The following is an 18,015-nucleotide window of genomic DNA, read 5'->3' on the forward strand; positions in this document are numbered from 1 at the left end:
TTGTTTTTGACAGACAATCTATTTTTTCTAATATTTCAAATGTTAATATGAGTGGATTATCTCTCTCCATGTGGAATGTGAATGGGCTGGGGCACCCCATAAAAAGAAGGAAGGTTATTTATTTTCTTAAATGTAAGAAATATGATATAATGTTTCTTCAAGAAACGCACCTTTCCCCGCAGGAAGCTGAAAAATATGGGAAGATATGGGGTGGGTATATTTTCTTTAGTGCTGGCTCGAGTAAGAGCAGGAGAGTCATTAAATTGATAAGTAAACAACTACAATTCAAATGTCCTAAGATAAATTAGGAAGAGTCATTTTTGTTTTAGCAGAAATTCAGGGGCAAAGGTTGATTTTGGCTAATATTTACGCACCTAATGCTGATGATCAGGGCTTTTTTATAGATCTTGAAGGGATGTTACAAGCTGCTGGCACACCTCATGATATAATATTGGGAGGAGACTTTAATCTTTTGATGGACTCAGTCCTTGATCATAGTGAAGCAAAAGTGTGCAAGTCCCCTAGAGCAACATTTGGCTCTGACAGCGTACTGCCCAGTAACAGCTTTCCAGCCGGGCGCCTTCCAGTGACCCAAACAGGGCATTAAGTATTTGGGCATTTTATTCCCAGCAAATTTGTCTGATTTAGTTAGAGTTCATTTTGACCCCTTAATAAAAAGGTTTTCGAGTGATGTGGACAGGCGGGCTTCATTAAATGTATCTATAATTGGGAAGGTTAATGTTATTCAAATTAATTGTATTCCAAAATTTAACTACCTGCTACAGTCTCTCCCTGTAGATGTCCCCCTCTCTTATTTCAAGCAATTTGATAGCATAGCGAAGTCCTTCATTTGGAATGGTAAACATCCCAGATTACATTTCAGTAAGTTGCATAGGCCGATTGACAAAGGTGGGCTAGGCCTACCCAAGATTTAGTTCCCTATCTGTCACTCACTCAATGTTGTGTCGATGTAGTGACACAAGGGGTCACACTTAGGAGCCCGAGACACATCTGGTCTTTGTTAAAAGGCCAATGAAAATTGGCGAGTGGTATTTGCATGGCACTCCCCCGGACATACGGGTATAAAAGGAGCTGGTATGCAACCACTCATTCAGATTTTCTCTTCGGAGCTGAACTGTCATGCTCACTGAGCTGAATTCCCACGACTGTTCATTCACCTCTGCTGGATCTGATGGCGCATTTCAGCGGCTTCTCCCCACTCTGCACTGGTGCAATGCAGAGAATGCCCCTGGGTGCTTCGGCAGAAATAAGAGTATATTTCTCTAAAAGAGCATATTTCTCTAAAAGAGCAGCACACACGGAACGTCTTTTTAAAGACGAGTCTTTTTAAAGATGCCTTTCCGATTGTGTGTTATTCCTCATTGTGCTCGTTATCTCTCACCTTCTGACGGTCACGATCACTGTCTTTCGTGCCTGGGCACTGCTCACGCAGACACAGCGTTCGTGGATGGTCATGTTCTCATTGCGAGGACATGTCCATGGTAACGATGCGGTTGCGGCTCGCCTTCGTAAGAAAGCATGCCACCCCAGACGCTCCCCGCCTCAGTCCTTTTACCCACGGGTATGAGGCCAGCGCGGCTAGCACTGGGGGTGATTTGGGGACCCCAATGGGACCGTCTCCACCGGGTATACCCCGCGGACCTCCCATTCCCCAGCACGCTCGTCTGCCCCGATCGGGTTTCCGGATGAGTCCGCCGGCTCGTCTCACTGCGAGTTTGACCTCTTATTCGGAGCCCGTGAAAGTGATGAGCACTCGAGCGCAGCATCGGAGAGCGGGCTCATCCAGTCGGACGCGGAAGCCTCAGCTGGGCTCCTTCCTTCGGGGATGATTGCCCAGTCACAGGCTGACACGGAGATGATGACATGCTTTCCCGGGCAGCCGCGAGTGTCGGCTAGAGTGGAACTCTCCACTCTTCCCTGAACCCTTGCGGCTCGATTATTGGTTCCTGGGCTCGTGGCGCCACTCAAAGCCACGCCCCACCCCCATTCCTTTCTTCCCGGAAGTGCATGAAGAGCTGACAAGGTCTTGGGAGGCACTTTTTACTGCCTGGTCCTGATCTTTTCAGCTTCCCCACCCTCACTACCCTCGATGGTGGGGCTGCCGAGGGCTATTCAGCAATCCCCCGGTGGATAAAGGTGCTCGCGGTGCACCTATGCCCGCAGAGTGCTGCCACCTGGTGCGGGTGCCCAAAGCCCCCGTCCAAGGCCTGTAGGTTTACGTCGTCTCTGACTGCCAAGGCCTACGGTGCCGCTGGACAAGCCGCCTCCACCCTGCACGCCATGGCTTTCCTGCAAGTCCGCCAAGGCGCTAAAGGAACTGCACAATGGTAGTTCCGCCCCGGGATTGATGCAGGAACAGCGCTCGGTGACTGACCTCACTCTCCGAGCGACGGAGGTCACGGCGCGGTCTCTCGGGCGGACGATGTTCACATTAGTGGTCCAGGAGTGCCACCTTTGGCTCAACCTGGTCGAGATGGATGAGGCCGACAGGACACGATTCCTTGCTCCCCCATCTCCCAGGCTGGCCTATTCGGCGACACCGTCAAGGACTTTGTCCAGCAGTTCTCAACAGTGGAACAGTAGACGGAGGCTATCCGGCATATCCTGCCCCGGCACGGCTCAAAATCCCGCACCCCGTCTACTCATCGCCAAGGGCGTCCCCCTGCGGTGACAGCACCGGCTCCGCCGCAGCCCGCCCCTTCAGCCCGGTCCCGGCGTGGAGCCCACCGCAGGAAGCAGACGCCACCCGTCTCACAGCCGCCCAAAACCCGTGAAAGGCTTCAAAGCGCCCTTGAGACAGGCGACCCAGGGACAACGAAACCCTGCTGTTACCTTTGCATTTAATTGCGCTGCATGCCCAAGTGGCTGCAGCACTCAAGAGTTCAGCAAGAGCGGTTTCCTTGTTCCCTGGGTCATGTATCCGGTGTGCACGGCCGTCATCACGACCACTGTCCACCACTCTATTTGGCAGGTTTGGCACTCCAGCAGCAGTCTCCCTCCCATGAGCGCCCAGCTGTGGCACAAATCCACCCCCGATGTGACAGTCTCCATGGGTCACGAGGACAGGCCTCTTCCTCCCCCATCCCAGGCTGTTCCGGGGGTGGTCACAAGGAGCCAGGTAAGTGCTTCGATGTCCTTAGACTCAGCACGGCCACGATATGGTGTGGCACCTTGAGCTCTGCCCCGCTGCGAGGCTCCTGTTCAAAGATGTGGATGCAAAAACGCATTCTGGCGAGCGTCCGGCATCAAGATTGGTTCGCGGCAGTAGACCTGAAGGACGTACTTCCACGTCTCGATCCTTCCTCGACACAGACCCTTCCTGCAGTTTGCATTTGTGGGTCAGGCATATTAGTACAAGGTCCTCCCTTTTGGCCTGTCCCTGTCTCCTCGCATCTTCACGAAGGTCACAGAGGCAGCCCTTGCCCCGCTAAGGGAGGTGGGCATTCGCATTCTCAACTATCTCGATGACTGGCTAATCTTAGCTCACTCTCGGGACATGTTGTGCGCACACAGGGACTTGGTGCTCTCACACCTCAGCCGACTAGGGCTTCGGGTCAACTGGGAAAAGAGCAAGCTCCTCCTGGTTCAGAGCATCTCTTTTCTTGGTTTGGAGTTGTTCTTAGTCTCTTTGACAGCACGCCTCACAAACAAGTGTGCCCAGTAGGTGTTGGTCTGTTTGAAGGTGTTCAAACAGAAAACAGTGATTCCACTGAAACTTTTTCAGAGGCTCCTGGGACATATGGCATCCTCAGTGGTGGCCACCCTGCTCAGGTTGATGCATATGAGACCTCTTCAGCACTGGCTTCAGACTCGAGTCCTGAGATGCGCATGGCGCCGCGGGACACAATGCGTGGTCATCACGCCGATCTGTCACCATCTTTTCAGCCCTTGGACTGACCTCTTGTTTCTACGGGCAGGTGTTCCCCTAGAACTGGTCTCCAGGCATGTCGTGGTCACGATGGATGCCTCCAAAACGGGCTGGGGTGCTGTTTGCAACGGGCATGCAGCCGCCGGCTTGTGGACGGGCCCGCAACTGCATTGGCACATCAACTGCCTCGAGTTGTTTGCAATTCTGCTCGCCCTGTGGAGGTTCCGGCCATTGATCCAGGGCAAACACATGTTAGTTCAGACAGACAACACGGCAACGGTAGCATATGTCAACCGCCAAGGCGGTCTGCGCTCTCGTTGTATATCACAACTCGCCCACCGTCTCCTCCTCTGGAGTCAGCAGCACTTCAAGTCGCTGCGAGCCACTCACATCCTGGGCAACCTCAACACTACAGCGGACGCACTGTCACGACAGGTTACCCTCAGGGGAGAGTGAAGACTCCACCCTCAGGTGGTCCAGCTGATTTGGAGTCGATTCAGACAGGCACAGGTGCACCTGTTCGCCTCCCAAGATTCCTCCCCACTGCCCGCTCTGGTACGCCCTGACCGAGGCCCCCCTCGGCATAAATGCGCTGGCACACAGCTGGCCCCCTGGCATGCGCAAATATGCATTTCCCCCAGTAAGCCTACTTGCACAGACCCTGTGCAAGGTCAGGGAGAACGAGGAGCAAGTCGTCCTGGTAGCACCCTATTGGCCCACCCAGACATGGTTCTCGGACCTCACGCTCCTCACGACAGTCCCCCCGGCGAAATCCCCTAAGGAAGGACCTTCTTTCTCAGGGACGGGGCACCATCTGGCATCCGCGACCAGACCTCTGGAATCTCCACGTCTGGCCCCTGGACGGGATGCGGAAGACCTAAGCAGTGGTAGACATGATCACTCAGGCGCCTGTATGCCTTTAAGTGGCGTCTGTTCGCTAAGTGGTGTTCTTCCCGACAGGAGGACCCCCAGAGATGTGCAGTTGGATCAGTGCTTTCCTTCCTGCAGGAGAGGTTGGAAGGGAGGCTGTCCCCTTCCACCTTGAAGGTGTACGTTGCTGCCATAGCAGCACACTATGACGCAGTCAGCGGTAAGTCCTTAGGGAAGCATGACCTGATCATCAGGTTCCTAAGAGGCACCAGGAGGCTGAATCCCCCCAGACCGCGCCTCGTTCCCTTATCGGACCTCTCTATAGTTCTTGAGGGTCTACAGAGAGCCTCCTTTGAGCCTTTGCAGTCAGCCGAGCTTAAGGCACTCTCCTTGAAGTCTGCCCTCCTGACTGCGCTCACTTCCATTAAGAGGGTAGGAGACCTGCAAGCGTTCTCTGTCAGCGAAACGTGCCTGGAGTTCAGTCCGGGCTACTCTCATGTGATCCTGAGACCCCGACCGGGCTATGTGCCCAAGGTTCCCACCACCCCTTTTAAGGACCAGGTGGTGAACCTGCAAGTGCTGCCCCAGGAGGAGGCAGACCCAGCCCTGTCGTTGCTGTGTCCGGTGCACACTTTACACATCTATTTGGATTGCACGCAGGGCTTTAGGATCTCTGAGCAGCTTTTTGTCTGCTCTGGTGCACAGTGGAAAGGAAGCGCTGTCTCCAAGTAGAGGATCGCCCACTGGCTCATTGATGTTATAACTATGGCATATCATGCCCAGGATATGCCGCCCCCGGTAGGGCTACGAGCCTAGTCTACCAAGGGTGTAGCAGCCTTCTGGGCCCTGGCCAGGGGTGCCTCTCTAACAGACATTTGTAGAGCAGCAAGCTGGGCAACACCCAACACCTTTGCAAGGTTCTACAACCTCCGGGTGGAACCAGTTTCTTCCCAGGTAGTGGCACGCAATACAAGCAGATAAGCCCGGGATAGCCAGCCGGGTGTATCGCTTGCACATAGCGCCTTCCACCTCCTTTTGAGCTGAAGACATGCGCCATTAATTCCCAGTAGTGTTCACAAGTTTTGTTCCCTGGTTGACTTCCTCCGAGCCCTGTGGCAGTCGAGTTTACAGAGAGACTCGCTGCCGGCCCAGTACACGTGTTAACTAAGAGCCCTGTTCTGGGGTAGGTGCTCTGCATGTGGCGGTTCCCTGTAAGGCTAACCCCATGCGATATATATCTTCTGCTAATGCGTTTCCCTGTTGGCAAACTGCGTCTTCCTTGGGCAGAGCCCCTCTGCCCCAGTCTCCATGTTTGTAGTAACTCCTCCCCCACTGGGTAGGATCTACCTTGAAGACTCTCCACATGGTCGGAAAGACCAAGTGACATATTCTTCCACTTAAATATCCCCCCTCTCTTTGGGCAAGGTGTGGTCTCCGCGGTGTCTTCCCCTTGGGAGGGACACCCTCCAACTAGACCTGGCGGCCCAGTCGGATAATCCCCCTTCTTTTTTAGGGAGTGGAAAAAGAGAAGGGGAAAAGAGGCCACAACTGGGTTAAGCCTGTCTCTATCTTTTGGGTAGTCAACTTGTCCCCAAAGGGCCGTTCGACACTCATAACTATGTTGGGGGAGGTTACGTGTCGACCTGGTGTGCTGGCTATGAGGCACACAGTAGTCTGCCCACCACACACCACCAGTTCACGTAACACAGTTCAGCCAATTGTGGCGTTTCGTATAGGGACCCCTAGTGTCACTACATCGACACAACGTCGAGTGAGTGACAGATAGGGAACATCATGGTTACTGGTGTAACCTCTGTTCCCTGATGGAGGGAACGAGACGTTGTGGCCCTCCTGCCACAACGCTGAACTACCCACTGAAATGGCAGGACCTTATATCGGCTCCTCAGCATAAAACCTGAATGAGTGGTTGCATACCAGCTCCTTTTATACCCGTATGTTCGGGGGAGTGGCATGCAAATACCACTCGCCAATTTTCATTGGCCTTTTATCAAAGACCAGAGGTGTCTCGGGCTCCCAAATGTGACTCCTAGTGTCACTACATCGACACAACGTCTCATTCCCTCCATTACACAAGTAACCATGACGTTTTATTATTATGCATTCGGTCTCAGGCATTTGGCCCATTGGTCACTTCAACCTGAGAGAGCCCCTCCCTGGTTTTGTATTGAATAGGAAGTTCTTACCCCTATTTCGCCATTGCAAAGCCTTTCTATCAAACTAACCAGAGAGGTTAAGTTACACCCCGTTATTTCGCATTTGCACTCGGAATAGTGGGGGTTAAATGTTGATGTATATATGTTGTGTTTTTTATTTGTTATATGTTTAGGAGTCAATAAATAAATGTTAATTGAAAAAAAGAAAAGCAATTGGCAAATGGATGAAGAAAAGCAACTGGCAAATGGATGAAGTAAAGCAATTGCCAAATGCTTTTAAAATGCAATTTAAAAGGTGCATTTAAAAATGACTTATTAATGTGCTGTTTTATCGATAAATATCAGTACATTTTAAAACATTAATTAAATAAACACATTTAACACATTAAATAAACTATTTGTCCATTCATAATTTGGTTTATTCACATTTTTATTTTCAAATTAATAGATTGATAATTTATTCCTTTGTTGTTTTGTAAATGGCACTCCTGGGCTTCCATACTAATGAACCATATAGTACCTTATAGTATGTTATGGCTGCCAAAGCTAATTTACTGGTATAATTTCAAATGTGTAACATCATTAAATTTCTCAGGGTAGTCTTGTGTTATCATTATCGCTATCTAATGTTTAATTAAGGGATATTGTAAAGTGGGACAGTTAAGCTTGACCACTATTGTACCTAAATGTATCTTTGAAAAGTAAAACAAATCACTTTTTGAGGTTTTAAATGATTTTACATCAGGATGTGTGGAAGAGCTCATTTCATGTCCACCGGTGGGAAAAGCAATGGTAAAGAAAATAACAAATTTCACACAAATCTTTTTAAGGTGATAAATAAGTAAAATTTGACCTAATGTTTGTCAATGTGACGAATTATGATTTATAAATGTTTATGTTGATGTGTATGATGTAAAATAATTTGTAGATGTTATTTTTCATCAGTCCCATAAAAATCCATCAGTTTATGGAAACAAAAATGTGTGTAAAAAAAAAATTCATGGCTAGATATTGTTTAAATCAGTTAAATAGAAAGATCTGTGATTTAAGAAATGGCAAAAGTCTAAACTTATCAATGTCCTATTCATTTATTTAACATCACCATTAATCACATTCATCATTTTCAAATGTTTTCAGTGTACAAAATCAATACACAGTTCTGATTTTTCATAAAGAAAATCAGTTTTAACTGCTTCAATATGAGGTACTAGTCTGACTCACCTTTTCTTGTAATATACAAGGATAGAGTACTTTTCACAAATGTTCAACTCCCCTATTATACCCATTCTGAGCCACCATTAGTCCACAGATTACAGAGATTTACATTTAAGGTAGAGAAACTTGCATAACATTTCAACAGAGCCCCTTTACTTCATCTACAAAATATACTATTTCCACAACCCAACTGGTTAAAATAATATATAAAATGAATACAAAAAAGGCAAAAAAAAATAAAAGACTCAACACAAACAAAGCCACCTTTCTAAGGTAATCTAATATTGCCTAATATAAGACATGAAGACATGATATTTCTAAAAGTGGTTAAGGCAGCAGTTCCACTTGATGAAGGCTAACATACAATTTCCAAATGTCAGTTAAAGAGGGCAACTTTGGTGTCATCACACATTTGTGTTCATACCCTCAAAGCATGCACTTAGCATAATCAACCAAACATGCAGTACAGTGTTTCAAATGATACCACGAAACCTCAGGGGACTGTGTAACCCAATATCATGCCCCCTTTGAGTGGAAAGCCCTCCAAACTCCCAAGAGATCAAATGTAATGGAAACAATTAGGGATGGGAGGGCAGGCCAGGAAGGGCTAATGGGGGCTGGGCTGGATTCATTCACCAGGGCCTCCACATGGAGGGATCACCCCCAGGAAAGAAAGGGGGGAGGGCTGATTGTGCCAGAGGCGGAGGGGAAGGAGACCTGGGTGGAGAGGGCTGTTCTCGGGGAATGGTGCAACTTCGCTCTCTAATGAGTGGGACTCTAGGAGAGTGAGAGGGACTGCAGGGAGAGGAGGGAGGGGTGTGCAGGTGGAGAGGGTGGGACTGTAAGGAGGGCAGGCTTAGAGGGGAATGGGTAGGGGATATCGGAAGAGGACTGGAGGTGCCAACAGAACCTGTGCCACTGGCCTCAGTACTAATGTGAGGCAGAGATTTCAGCAAATGGTTTAGCAGGCGTGCGCCTAGAGACTTGTCCATCCCAGGGCAGCTCAGGAGCAGATTATGTACCTCGTGCATGCACTGAATATAACCGCTACTGTATCTTTGTTGTGACTCAAACCCAGTGCCTGGTCCTTGACTACCACCTGAAAATCAAAGCAAAATTATACATGAATAACTAGGGGTCTGATTTTCTGGCCATATGTAAACATTTTGTCAATCCTGAATTTCCACTCAGAGATCAGTAGGCAATGGTCATTGTCCGTCTGTATGTTTGAAATAATACTGAGCAGTGTTGGGTGTAATCTGATAACAAAGTAATTACTGTAATTTAACTACTTCTAAACCCTAAAGAAACATTACATTTTTACATTTTTGTAGTCAGAGTACAGTTACTGACTTTCAATTAAGTTAGTTAAGTACATTACTTGGGTTTCACATTGCCCCCTCAAGTGCAAGTGAAGCAATTGGCATCATGGCGCTAACCCTAACCAAATGTGCTGGAGGCACACTCGCGCAACACCATCAAAATCACCATAAAAGGCTCCATTGATTTTATTTTCTCCCAAAACACTAAATAGCAATAAAAACTGTCACTGTACACTGGAAAAGTGTACACTTTGCTGTTCCATAAAATCTTTGAGTGTGGTGTCTAAAGTTTGATTTTGAGGCAATTTTATCTCATTTTTGTGATTTATTTTTAAATGTTGCAAATTTATGTGGCAAATGAAAATCCCTGAAATTAAAGTTTCTTTTGAGACAAAATACTTATTTATCATTTTCAGTTTTGTTTAAGGTCATTAAGTCAAAACAAAAATTCTGTAACTGTCCAGTGAGTGAAAGGATATTATTTGGGGTAAAAAAAAAAAAAAAAAAAAATAAAAAAAAAAGTTGCAGGGACTAACTGCCCCTATAAAACATTTTTTTTTTTTTTTTTTTTAATTGGGGAGAATATATTTGTTATGAAAAATGTTTGAAGTGGGCTCACATTGACTCATCCAATCATAATAGAGATTATAATATGACATTAACAGGAAATACTTGACTTTTTTCTGAAGTAGTTATTTTGAGTTAGCGTCTTCTTAATTTGTTACTCAAAAAAGCTTCTTGTTGTCTCAAAGTTATTTGCATTAGTTGACAAATTGTGCCCTATAACTTTTGCCCCAGTATCTATATGATATCACTTTAAACCCCCTAGGGGCCTATTACCCCAAGTGAGGGAGCCTTTTACCCCAACTGTGGGGTAAAATGCTCCCTTACCACCTTTTTTTGTTTTTTAAACTGAATTTTAATCTAAACAACCTTCCATTATTATTTCTTTTCACACAAATTATGTTGCTACATCAATATTCAATAAAACAGAAATCTATTTTATTTTTACCTTGATACATTTTGTTACCAGAAAAAAGCTTAATTTCCTGAAGGGGTGCCTTTTGCCCTGTTGTACCCTATTCATTAAATAGATTGAGTGTTAGCAATTGTATAAATAATATTTAATGTCATAAATAATTATAAATTTTATCTATACAATATTAGATCGCCCAAAATGGTTTTATATTTTTTTGTTTGTTTGTCATTTTATTTTTTTTCCTGGATTATGTTGAATAAAAAAAAAAAAAAAGGATTTAAATAAATAATTATAATAATCATTATTCTGTAAATAGCCATTGGAATAAAAAGTGTGACAACTAGCCTGAAATAGCCTAGTTGCCTGAAATTCTGAAAAAATTCCCCCTTCCTCCGGCTGGAAAACTACGGGTTGCTAATTTTGGGCTTGTTTTCCCAGCCCAAGTTGCTTGTTTTTCTTGATCTGGCAACACTGAACACCATCAAGAACACTGAGGAACCCCCCCACCCACACACACACTGCATTGAATTTGCGAAGCAGAAAAACAAAAACATTTCTGTGAAAAGTGTTTTGCAAAGTAACTTCAAGTAAAGTAATTAGTAATGTGAATTATCTGTAAAATTATCTGATTACATTTTTAGAGAAATAATTAGCCATTTGTAGTGAAGTACTTTTTTTTTTTTAATTAACTTACCCGCCACCACTGATATTGAGTTAATACATTTTTAAAAGGCCATTTTATGGACCTAGAAACTTGACCTAAACTACATTTAACACTGAAAGCCTAACCTTGTCCATGGCCTCTTTGAAGTTGTTCCATGTGCTGAACTGTTATCTCAAGAACATCAGCCTTCTCCAATTTAGATTGCTGTGGAACAAGTCAGGAAAATAAAATTCAGTCAATATACATATGAACAAAAATAACAAAACAAAAATGAGTCCGTATTGGTGCAAAATGATAATGTAAATATTTCATTGTTGTTTATGTGGGTTGTGTCACTTACATCCAAATTGTAGGCATCCACCATAATGCCCTTTAGTTGCTCAAGACTTGAGTTTATCCGCTCTCTGCGTCTCTTCTCTATCAAGGGCTTGCGCAACTAAAAAAAAAAAAAAAAAAGTTTTCTGGTCACCAAGTATCCACACTTGGGGTAAAAGGCCCTCAGGGGGTTATAGTAATAAAAAGCAGAGAAAAGAGCAAGAGTTTTAGGGAAAAATTTGTCAACTAATGCAAATACTTTTTAAATATCAAGATGCTTTGAGTAACAAATTAAGCTCATGATTATTCAAATTGGCCACTTCAGAAAAGGATGCACCATTTCCATCAAATTTGGCATTTCATAACATCTAAAGGATACTATAAACAAATGAATCTCCATTGTGATTAGATCAGTCAGTGTGAGCCTAATTTGAACATTATTCATAACAAATCTATTCTCTCCATGTAAGAAGAACAGTGTGTTTAATAGGAGCGTTTAGCCTTTCACTTACTGGACAGTTTTTTTGTTTGTTTGTTTGTTTTTTCTGTTTTACTGGATAGAAAAACTTTTGATTTAATCACCTTGAGCAAAACTTAAAATGACAAATAATATTTTGTCTCAAACTAAATGTGGTAATTTTAGGGATTTTCATTAGCTACAAAAATTACCAGTGATCTCATGGATCAGGAAAATGTTGCAGTGCATAGTGACAAACAGGTGTTTAGGAAAGTGGTAGTTTTTTGGCAAATATAGGTAGCTTTTGTTGCTATAGCGTTTTGGGAGAAACTAAAATCAATCGTGTCTTGTATCCCAGGGGGCCTTTATCCCAGTTGAATCAAAATAGTTTTGCCATAGCTGCATAGTTTGCTCCCATCACAAAATTCAACACAAAATGACGGTGTCAATGCACACTACCTTTCGCTCTTCTTTTGCGTTGAAACTCTTATCCGGACCGCTGCCGATATTGGAGGCCGTCATTGTTCTGCACCAAATAAAACTTCTGCTACAAAGTTTCAAACTTTTTCGACCGCGCAACTGCCTTCCCACGACTCTGTCTGAAAATGTAGGTTGCGGTGGCGTTGCCTTGATATGATGGAAGAAAACTCATGCTCCCCCTCAAACCTCCACCCACTGAAATTACCATGACAAAACATGGGTGCTTTTTGCTACACAATTTCCCACAGTCTCGGGTTCGGCCCATTAAATAGCGTGAATCCCACGTTCCATAGTGCTGGTGTCTCCGGTGGACTCCGAGATGAAGCACATGGTTCAAAAAGTTTGATTTCACAAGTGACCCACTGTCAGGAATAGTTATACGGATTTGTCTCAGCTGATAAAAGAGATTAACCTACAAGCTTCCTATTAAAAGTTGATCTTAACTTATTTAGGAACAATTTTAGGTCAAGTTTGATCACAATGAGGGCAGATGCACCTGTGGATGGATGAAAGAATGAACGGTTGATCATAATTGTTTAATTGCGTCCACGGTCCACGGACGTGCCAAATTGCTTCTGTCCTTTATCCTGGCATACTGACATATTTTCGGAGCATTTTGAACATTTAATTTGTCTTATGCAATTTTATTCGTAATATGCAAACAGAAAACAAGAATCGGCTATCCGCCACCCTTAACAAAGACGGAGGACGGTAATGGTTGGAGGATGGTAACGAGCAACAATAGTAAAGAAATCTTAGTTTTAAAGTGTTTTCACAGTGGGAGAACTGCCATTATCTCCTGGTTTCCCACCCCTTCCTCCATTACGCGCGACCCCATCCCTTCTACCCCTTCAGCATTGTTCTTTTCACCTACGGGACGGGCACACTCCACTGAAGCACGCCAAGATCTCTTTTTCTGCTGTTGTCCGGTCATAATGACCCTGCAGTCAACAGAAGAATAGACAGGGAGGTGCCACATCCATAATGGCCATCTTAGACTCTTCAGCAGCTCAGAAAAAGGTCCATATCGACAATTTTCAAGTCCACTGAAAGACAAAAAAAACACAAAAGAAAAAATCTTTAAAAAAAAATGAATTAATTAATTAATTAATAAATAAAAGCTTTATAACTAATTAAATGTGTTCAGAACGTTAGTCTTTTTACTTACAGAAATGTTTGACTACATAACCACCAGGTGGTGCTCAATTTATGGAGAATCATTTTCCTATTACTTACACAATTTAGATGGCTGTGGGACAAGTCAGCAAAATAAAATTCATTTAATAGACATATAAACAAAAATAACATGTGAAGGATGTGATGCGAAGCAATTCATACTTTCTTAAAAAAAAAAAAAATGATGGTATGCTAAAACAAGTTATAGCGACCATATAGTGACCATTTAATGCATCAATGATTTTAGTCTTATATGCAATTATTTTACTTCCAAGCAGAATTAATCGGAAAGTTTTGATTTCATACAAGCTTGCACCTATAATATTTAAACTGTAATACTTTACGTAAAGTATTTTCATCAAGTTTAGCTCATTCATACACTGGACAATTCAGCATGTATATGACTTGGTGAATGTTTGTTAAATGGACAGATACAAAATTGATACCCAATGGGACATTAGGAACAAAACAACAACAATATTGAATGTAAAGACAGTACACAACATTAGTAATTAAGGTTTTAGATTTAGATTTAGCTCTGGCATGACATAGTTTAATGACACTAAAGTGCAAGATATAAATGCAGCTGACAACGCAACCTGACATTTAAAACAAGCAGGATGATAATGAAGGCAGCAGTACAAGTCAAAGAATATAACCTGTAGTTAAAGCTGACGAAATGGCCTTCGTTCTCAAAATAAGCTAACTTTTACATTACAGGACATTCAATTAGCAGGAAATATTTATTAGAATTTACCACCTTCTGAATGGGTTCGAAAAATGGGTAGCACATATTGTCAGACAGAAAACAGATGTATACAGACAGATGTATAACTGCATTATTAAAAGTGGTTGAAAGTGGGTTGCACATCTTGCAGGATCTACTTACTAGAATATAGTATTACCACCACCATAACAAATTAGGTGAAAACACAGGGTAGCACATCTTGTCCATAGAAAATACTTCCCAGAATGTACTAGCACCTTTATAAATGCAGTAAACACAAGGAAGGTGCACCTTGTCCAGCAGTATATCCCAAACCAGGAACTAAAAACAGTTCAAGGAACGAAATCAAAAATTGCAAATGAATTACATTTTTTGCAGAACATAACTGAAAACGGGAACTAAATCCTTTTCAATTGTTCCAGAGTGAAAACATTAGTTTTAAATGCTGTTAATAGCCAGTTAATTTTGTTCTGATAATTTTTTCATGAAACCAAAGACAAAAAGGTTTATCAAAGAAATCACAAAATTAGGTTTGTCTCCTTTCAACAGAACATAAGCATGCACTTTGATTCTGAAGGACACCGCTAGTTTAAAACCAATGCTAAAAAATAAATAAAATAATGCAAAAGGAGACGTTTAGTCCAAACAGTGTGTACATACATACAAGAGAAAGAGATTTACGATTTTGATTGATTTATTAAAAAGACGTTAGCTTATATAGGCTACTGTATGCTATGCTTGTTATGATTTTTATTCTGAAAATTCACCACACAGGAAAGAATATAATTGCTTATTTTCACTTATTTTGGTGAGGCAAGTGGCTTATTTTGGGCTTGTTTTTCCAGACCAGGTTGCTTGTTTCTCTTATGAGATCGTGCAACTCTGCAATTGGTATTTCACCCACCCCTTAGTGCAGAGTACTGTCATTTAAAAAATAAAGTTTTAAACAATTCTTTTATTTTGTTCTCACTGGTTACCATTTGGAAAAGAAGCTCCGGAACTTCTGAACCGGAACGAAAAAATACAGCTTTTGCTCAGAACGAACCGAAATAAAAAACATTTCGTTTTTAATCCCTGACTCAAACCCCAAACCCTACCTGTAAAACAAGTTAAAACTGTAAATATACTTTTATTTAACCACAATCATTTATGCAATGACCAGGGCCGGAGTGGGATTCATATTCAGCCTGGGATGTCATGTCCAAGTCAGCCCATACCCAAAAGGGGGGTTGGAGGTGAAGATGTTAACAATAAAACAAGATCACAGCAAAAATATGCGACATATGCAATTACTTGAAAGTTATTGAAGCTCTCCATGTCATTATACCACATCTCAGCCAACATGTTTATGTGGGTCCCCACATGGGTTACACTTTGGGTACTGAGTGGGCATGGGCATCTTATCTGGTCAACTAAGTAGGTCCCACATGGGCGAGCACAGGTGGGCTTCCTGTGTGGTTCTTAGTTGGGTCACTAATGGGAAATGAGTGCATGGGATCAAAATGGGCAACACAAATGGGGCCCATTTTGGTTTACCAAATGGGTTAGACAAGTGCAAACACAATCAGTCCCATATAGGCTGATTACATGAATCCGAGACAGTACACAAATATGCATCATTGAAAACATTTTTTATTGTTGTTGTTGTTTTGACACTTGGACTAATGTGCAATAGCTGGTACAGCTACTTCAATCTAATCAAAATATAAAAATGCACTCATGCAATTGTATCCAATATGCTCTTTAAAAGGATCAAGAGCCCATGGACATGGACCAAAAAAGGTTGGGAAAAAAAAACTGTTGTGAGAACTTGCATAACTTTTGCGGAATCTCGCGAGATCTCACACAGCAATGCCCATCCCCCACCCCTAACTCTTAATTGAATTTTCACGCCACTGCCATTCCTGTCAGTTGAATTTTCCAGAGGTGACTGGGGCCGTTTACACGACAATGTTTTCAACTAAAAATGGAAAACTTTTTATGTGTTTTGGCTGTTCGTTTACACGACAATGGCGTTTTGGAAATGGCCTGAAAACGCAAACTTTTGAAAACGGGTTTCAAAGTGCAAGTTTTTGAAAACGATGCCGTTATCATCTCCGTGTAAACATACAAAAATGCGAATTTGTGAAAACGATGACATCGTGCGCACGCATATTATGTGTTATATAAAGAATTTTGGATTGATAGGCATAATTTGAGATGTATAATTATCAATATGAATACTATGAATCAATATGAGTCTGTGCAAATAACAATAACCAACAATTTATTCATTTGGAGTGTTTTGTATGGAGTGTGAACATTGTACAGTAGGCAGAACCTGCAATTTGAAAATCTTGAAATTAATGTATGGATTCAGATGGGTAAAATTTATTTGTATTTTAAATGGTATTTATTTATTTACTTAATTTTATTTGATGTACCTTTACACTGCAGTTCATTCACCCACCGCTTATGTATATAGCCTATAGACAGAAATGTGATGCCATGTACAGTATTCAATGATATGCTTAGAATATGAAAACATGAGGCAGTGAAAATGCATGTTAGATCCAGTGTTCACAAGACCTCTCTCTCCGTCAGATGATATCCAAATATCAGAGTTCTGTCTGATATCCAAAACCAGTCAACATCAACAGCTTATGTTAACTTACTCTCCTACCAGCCCAAGAGTCAGCAGGGGGAATACAGAAGGCAGAAGATGAAGTGATGGTAAAAATGAGCAGAGTTTATTGAACAATCTTGAGAGTTCAGTCTATAGGCATGCGCACGAGACATTCAAAACTACAATGGCGGACTACAGGACTGTGTTTGTGCTGCTCAAGATTTTGAGTTTATTGACGCTTCTCCAGCAAAGTAATTTTAGTAATAAAGCAACCTCATCGTCCGTCCAGACAAAACTGCTTGATGCTTTCGCCATCTTCATTGTTTGTATTCACCGCTCTGTGGAAGAATGCTTATGTGCGCAGGCGCATAGTCTTTCTTTACAAAGTGACATCGCTAACTACTGGCCTGGCATGCATAATACAGCGTTTTTAGTCGTTTTCGCAGATCCATGTGAACGGGGATCATTTTGACAACGTTGTCGTCGGTACACGAAACTTTTTAAAAACGCAAAGGAAAAACTTTTCCGTTTTTAGTGCGTAGTTGTCATGTAAACGTACCCTAATTTGCTATCAGTGTACCCAATGTAAGAACAATATTATATAAAAACTGAAAAGTATTAGAAATACATTGTTTTCACAACATAATGTTAACCAAAACATTAGTTTGGCTTCTTGTCACGTTTGAATGTTAGAATTCCAGCTAGAGGTTAGCTAACTCCCTCAGAGTTTGCGCTTCATTTTTATTGTTAGTAGACGGTATATCATTTTTCCTGAATTTCTGGCACTCCATAACCAAAACAATAAGAATTTAAAATAAAACTAGCAATTCAAATCTGTCCTGTGTTTAATAGCAATTTATCAAACAATTGTTGATCTGTAGTGGACTCTCCCGGTGGTTTTAACAGTAGTTCTGTATTTAAACTAAAAGTTATTGATTTCCTATGTGGGCTTCTGCCAGATTCCAGAGGAAAATGCATAGATTTCTGTCAAAGATAACACAGACTCTTATACTGTACGCAGACCGATCATGCTTACTGGCGTCTGCCAAAGACTATAGAATGAGCTTTATCAGAATCAGAATGAGCTTTATTGCCAAGTATGCTTACACATACAAGGAATTTGTCTTGGTGACAGGAGCTTC

The 18,015-nt window shown here is 42.7% G+C and overlaps 1 protein-coding gene across 1 annotated transcript; it reads right to left on the reverse strand.

Moving 5' to 3' along the window:
• Positions 1-8,016: 8,016 nt before the first annotated feature.
• her8a (hairy-related 8a) lies at positions 8,017-12,477 on the reverse strand. The gene is made up of 4 exons (XM_051702400.1): positions 12,345-12,477; positions 11,454-11,549; positions 11,239-11,317; positions 8,017-9,247 (listed from the first exon to the last, which is right to left on the reverse strand). Exons 1-4 carry the CDS (start codon positions 12,405-12,407, stop codon positions 8,781-8,783), a joined length of 705 nt encoding a protein of 234 aa, XP_051558360.1. The 5' UTR covers positions 12,408-12,477; the 3' UTR covers positions 8,017-8,780.
• Positions 12,478-18,015: the final 5,538 nt, after the last annotated feature.

The sequence above is a fragment of the Myxocyprinus asiaticus genome, chromosome 1 (genome assembly GCF_019703515.2).
Source record: "Myxocyprinus asiaticus isolate MX2 ecotype Aquarium Trade chromosome 1, UBuf_Myxa_2, whole genome shotgun sequence".
NCBI lineage: Eukaryota > Metazoa > Chordata > Actinopteri > Cypriniformes > Catostomidae > Myxocyprinus > Myxocyprinus asiaticus.